Source organism: Pseudozyma flocculosa, assembly GCF_000417875.1.
Source record: "Pseudozyma flocculosa PF-1 unplaced genomic scaffold scaffold00022, whole genome shotgun sequence".
In the NCBI taxonomy this organism is placed as follows: Eukaryota; Fungi; Basidiomycota; class Ustilaginomycetes; order Ustilaginales; family Ustilaginaceae; genus Pseudozyma; species Pseudozyma flocculosa.
In genome coordinates this window covers 100,829-104,266 of record NW_006920890.1, presented here as the reverse complement: position 1 = coordinate 104,266, position 3,438 = coordinate 100,829, and the positions used below count along the sequence as shown (strand labels likewise).

Genomic DNA, 3,438 nt, shown 5'->3' with positions numbered 1-3,438 from the left:
CCCTCTTCGCGCCGCACCTCTCCACCTCCCCGCCCCCCCCCCCCCCCCCCTCCACTCCAGATCCATAGCCGCTCTGCCTCGTCGCATTGACCGACGGTACAGATCCAGGCCCCACAACAACAGCGTCAACAATCTAACGCGCCCACACCTCCACTGGCCCAATAGCGGGACCACGCGATCGGATTCGGCCCGCCTCTGCTTCCCCGCTCTCGCACCATCAAGACGATCTCGAACGGCCCCATGATGATGATCCAAGAGCTCTACAGGCCCGCTGCCTCTTCCTCGACGGTCGCATCGTCCCACATGGCGGTCCAGCCGGCCGCACCTAGGCTGCCTCCGCTCGCCTCCTCCCACCGGGCCACGACGGGTCGCGCCGCGTCGTCGATACACCATCTCGACATCGCTCGGTGGAATCAGGCCAGTCAGCAGCAGCAGCAACAAACCAGACAACACCCCGAGCAACACCACCACCACCACCAGCAACAACAACAACGACGACAGCAAGAGCAGCAGCAGCAGCATCAGCAGCAGCAGCAGGAGGAGATACGACAACGTCCACAATATCAGCAGCGACACCACCACCAGCCAGAGCAGTGGCAGGAGCACCGACATCGCCATTGCCACCAAGGCCATCATCATCATCATCAGCAGCAAGGCCATCGGCCAAGCCCCTCGGCATGCACCTCGCCCGCCACATCGACGAGCAGCAGCACCTTCTCATTCGTTGCACCGCAACAGGACCTGCACCACGCGGACAGGGCCACCGACGACGCCGAGACCGGACTCGGCCTCGAGTTCGGGCTCGGTCGACCGCAGTCGAGGGACGCCCGCTCCCGCATCAACAAGTCCGGCTTCACCCGCTCCCGCACCGGTTGCCTGACGTGCCGCGCCCAAAAGAAGAAGTGCGACGAGGCCAAGCCCATCTGCACCCGCTGCAAGAACAACCAGCACCAGTGCCGCTACCCGGATCAGAGGGCGCCCGTCTACGGCAAGGCACGCTTCGCCATGGAGCGGCCGCCGCACCGCATCGTCAGAACGAGGCAAGGATGGGGAGACGTGGCGGCACCAACGCTGGCGATGACCGCAACGATGACGGCAACGGCGATGGCGACGACGCGGAACGTCGCAAGTTTCGACCGTCATCGCAGCAGCTACGTGGGCGCTCGGCCCGTCGATACGCCGCCGGACGCGAGCGGCGTGACGAGGGAAAACGTGGAGCTGCGGCATTCGCCTCGCAGCACGGCAGCCCGTCACCACCCTTACCGATCCCTCTCGGCATCCATGCTGGATCGCGCCGCGGGCGAGGTCGACGGCCACTCGTCGTGGAAGAAGGCGCAGCAGCTTGGCGAAAAGATCGCCCGCGAGCCCTTCCGACAGCTGCCCCCGCTCTCGTCGCTCCGGCCGGTCGCGTCCAAGCCGAGCCCGGAGACGGTGGCCAACATGAGGCTGCCGCCGCTCTCGCAGCCGAGCCCCAAGCTCTGGTCCATCCCGGCGCTCTCGATCCCGACGTCGCCGGCGTCGCCGCCTCGATCGCTGCTCCACCCCGATCCGCGTGCCCAACGGCCTTCCAGCGCCAGGAGCAGCAGCACCACCGCTAGCGGCAACGGCGACGGCGCCAACAACAAGGTTGTCCTGCCGCCCATTTCGACTTTTGATCGCATCATCAAGCTCTCGGCGCCTCGAATCTTTTAATCAACGAAACGTGCCGCAGACCGGCCTCCGCCCAGCGGCGGCCATGGCCTCCACGCACTGTAATCACCACAGAGGCACTCGGCACGGTTCGATCTGTCCCGCTAATCTCTCCGACCTCGCCTAGCTGTACGAGTTCCGTCTCACTTCCACCGGCCCAGAGCCCTAATGCCGATCCCTCGGTTGCCACAGCTAGCCAGCCAGGTCTCCGTCTGCTCGCGGAATTGCGACCGCGACCGCCCGTCACGGCGGTAACCATCCACCGCGCCTGCGAATTTCCCAGCGGCTCTTGCCGATCCAGATCTTCTCGTTGGTCTGGGCTCGATTGACGACGTCGGCGAGTAGATCGATGGCGATCGACTGGATCCGTTGCGCGCGGTCCTGGCGCGTGGCGTTTTTGGAGCGGACGCGCATCTTGTGCTCGAGCTCCTTGACCTCGCGCTCCATCTTGGCAGCCTGCTTGTCGATCTGCTTGAGCTCCGACGCCGTCTTGCGGTCCACAACGGCCGCTCTGGAGCTCGATGATTGCAGCAGCGCCTCCTTGCGCGCCTTGAGGTCGCTCAGGCCGCGTTGGAGCACCTCGATGTCCCTCTCGGCGATCGAAGACGACGTGGTTGACGAACCGCCGCCGCCGCCGACGCCGACAGAGGAGGCAGCCTCTTGCGGGGCGTAGCGAAACTTGTCCGGGTTCTGCGCGTCCCAGGTGCGCAGCCTGCCGCCGAGCGGACCCAGGACGGGTTTAGGCGGGATGCGCAAGATCTCAAGTCGGTCGGCGGTGGCGTTGATGATGCCCGCCACATCAGCCTCGGCCGCCAACCAGTCGGTGGCTGCGCTGCTCGAGTTGGGCGCGGCTCCCACTGCACCCGGGCTGCCGGTGGCGGCGTTGGCGGCCGTGGCGGCGTCGTCGATGGCGCTGCTCTCGCCGTCATTCTTGTTGAGCATGCGCGCCAAGGAGCTGAGCGGACGCGGCTTCTGCTCGGCTCTCGCTCGCCGCCGTGAAAGCGGTTGCATGCGCGTGTGCGGCGAGAGGTGGTGGTAGGTCAGCGAGGCCAGGTTGGCCATCAACCGATGCGCGAGCGTCTGCCGTGGCCGACCCAGGTGCGGCCGCACGACGCCGCCTTCGTCGCTGCCATTGTTGGCCTGGGCCCCTCGAGCGCCCTCGCCGTCATGATTTGCTGCGGCTGCGGCTGCGGCTTCTGCTTGTGCTTTCGGCGCGGTGGTTGGCGGGCACGAGCCCAGTAGCAGCCTGCGCGGCGAATGCGACGACGCCAGCAGTAGGGCCAAGGTCCGACGCCGTGCGCCCTCGAGCTCGCTAGTCCATGTCTGCGCGCCGGCCGTGGCCGTCTTGGTGCGGCTGGAGGTGCGAGAGGTGAAGGAGGATGTGGGGGGTGGTGGCGGCAGGATGGCTCGATGCCATCTGCGCTTCGACCTCGCTGCGCAAGAGGCGACCAAGGTTCTTCGATGCTGGCCGGTTGAACCGCACTGATGCCGGGATCCGCCTGAGCAGGGATCGGTAGGCGTGCGAGGGGGGCTCGCGCGGCCCCTGTATCGGCCGCTTGGACCGCCGCCGCCGCCGCCGCCGCCGCCGTCGACGACGAATGCCGAGCCTCGCTACCGCTGCGATTCAATGGCGGTCCCGAGCGGGATAGGGGCAGCGCCAACGCGGGCGGCCTGACCTTGCGCAGCGTTAGAAGCATGCTCTTCCCGCTTTGAGGCGGCCGGATCTAAGGCCCCGAAAGAGAGAGAGAG

At 66.8% G+C, this 3,438-nt stretch overlaps 2 protein-coding genes across 2 annotated transcripts; one reads left to right on the top strand and one right to left on the bottom strand.

The window, feature by feature from the left end:
* Positions 1–240: 240 nt before the first annotated feature.
* PFL1_05822 (uncharacterized protein) lies at positions 241–1,692 on the top strand (the record flags this gene model as incomplete). The annotated part of the gene is made up of 2 exons (XM_007883360.1): positions 241–407; positions 759–1,692. 2 exons carry the CDS (start codon positions 241–243, stop codon positions 1,690–1,692), a joined length of 1,101 nt encoding a protein of 366 aa, XP_007881551.1.
* Positions 1,693–1,932: 240 nt separating this feature from the next.
* PFL1_05821 (uncharacterized protein) lies at positions 1,933–3,386 on the bottom strand (the record flags this gene model as incomplete). The annotated part of the gene is made up of 2 exons (XM_007883359.1): positions 1,933–3,043; positions 3,286–3,386. 2 exons carry the CDS (start codon positions 3,384–3,386, stop codon positions 1,933–1,935), a joined length of 1,212 nt encoding a protein of 403 aa, XP_007881550.1.
* Between the last annotated feature and the right edge of the window lie 52 nt (positions 3,387–3,438).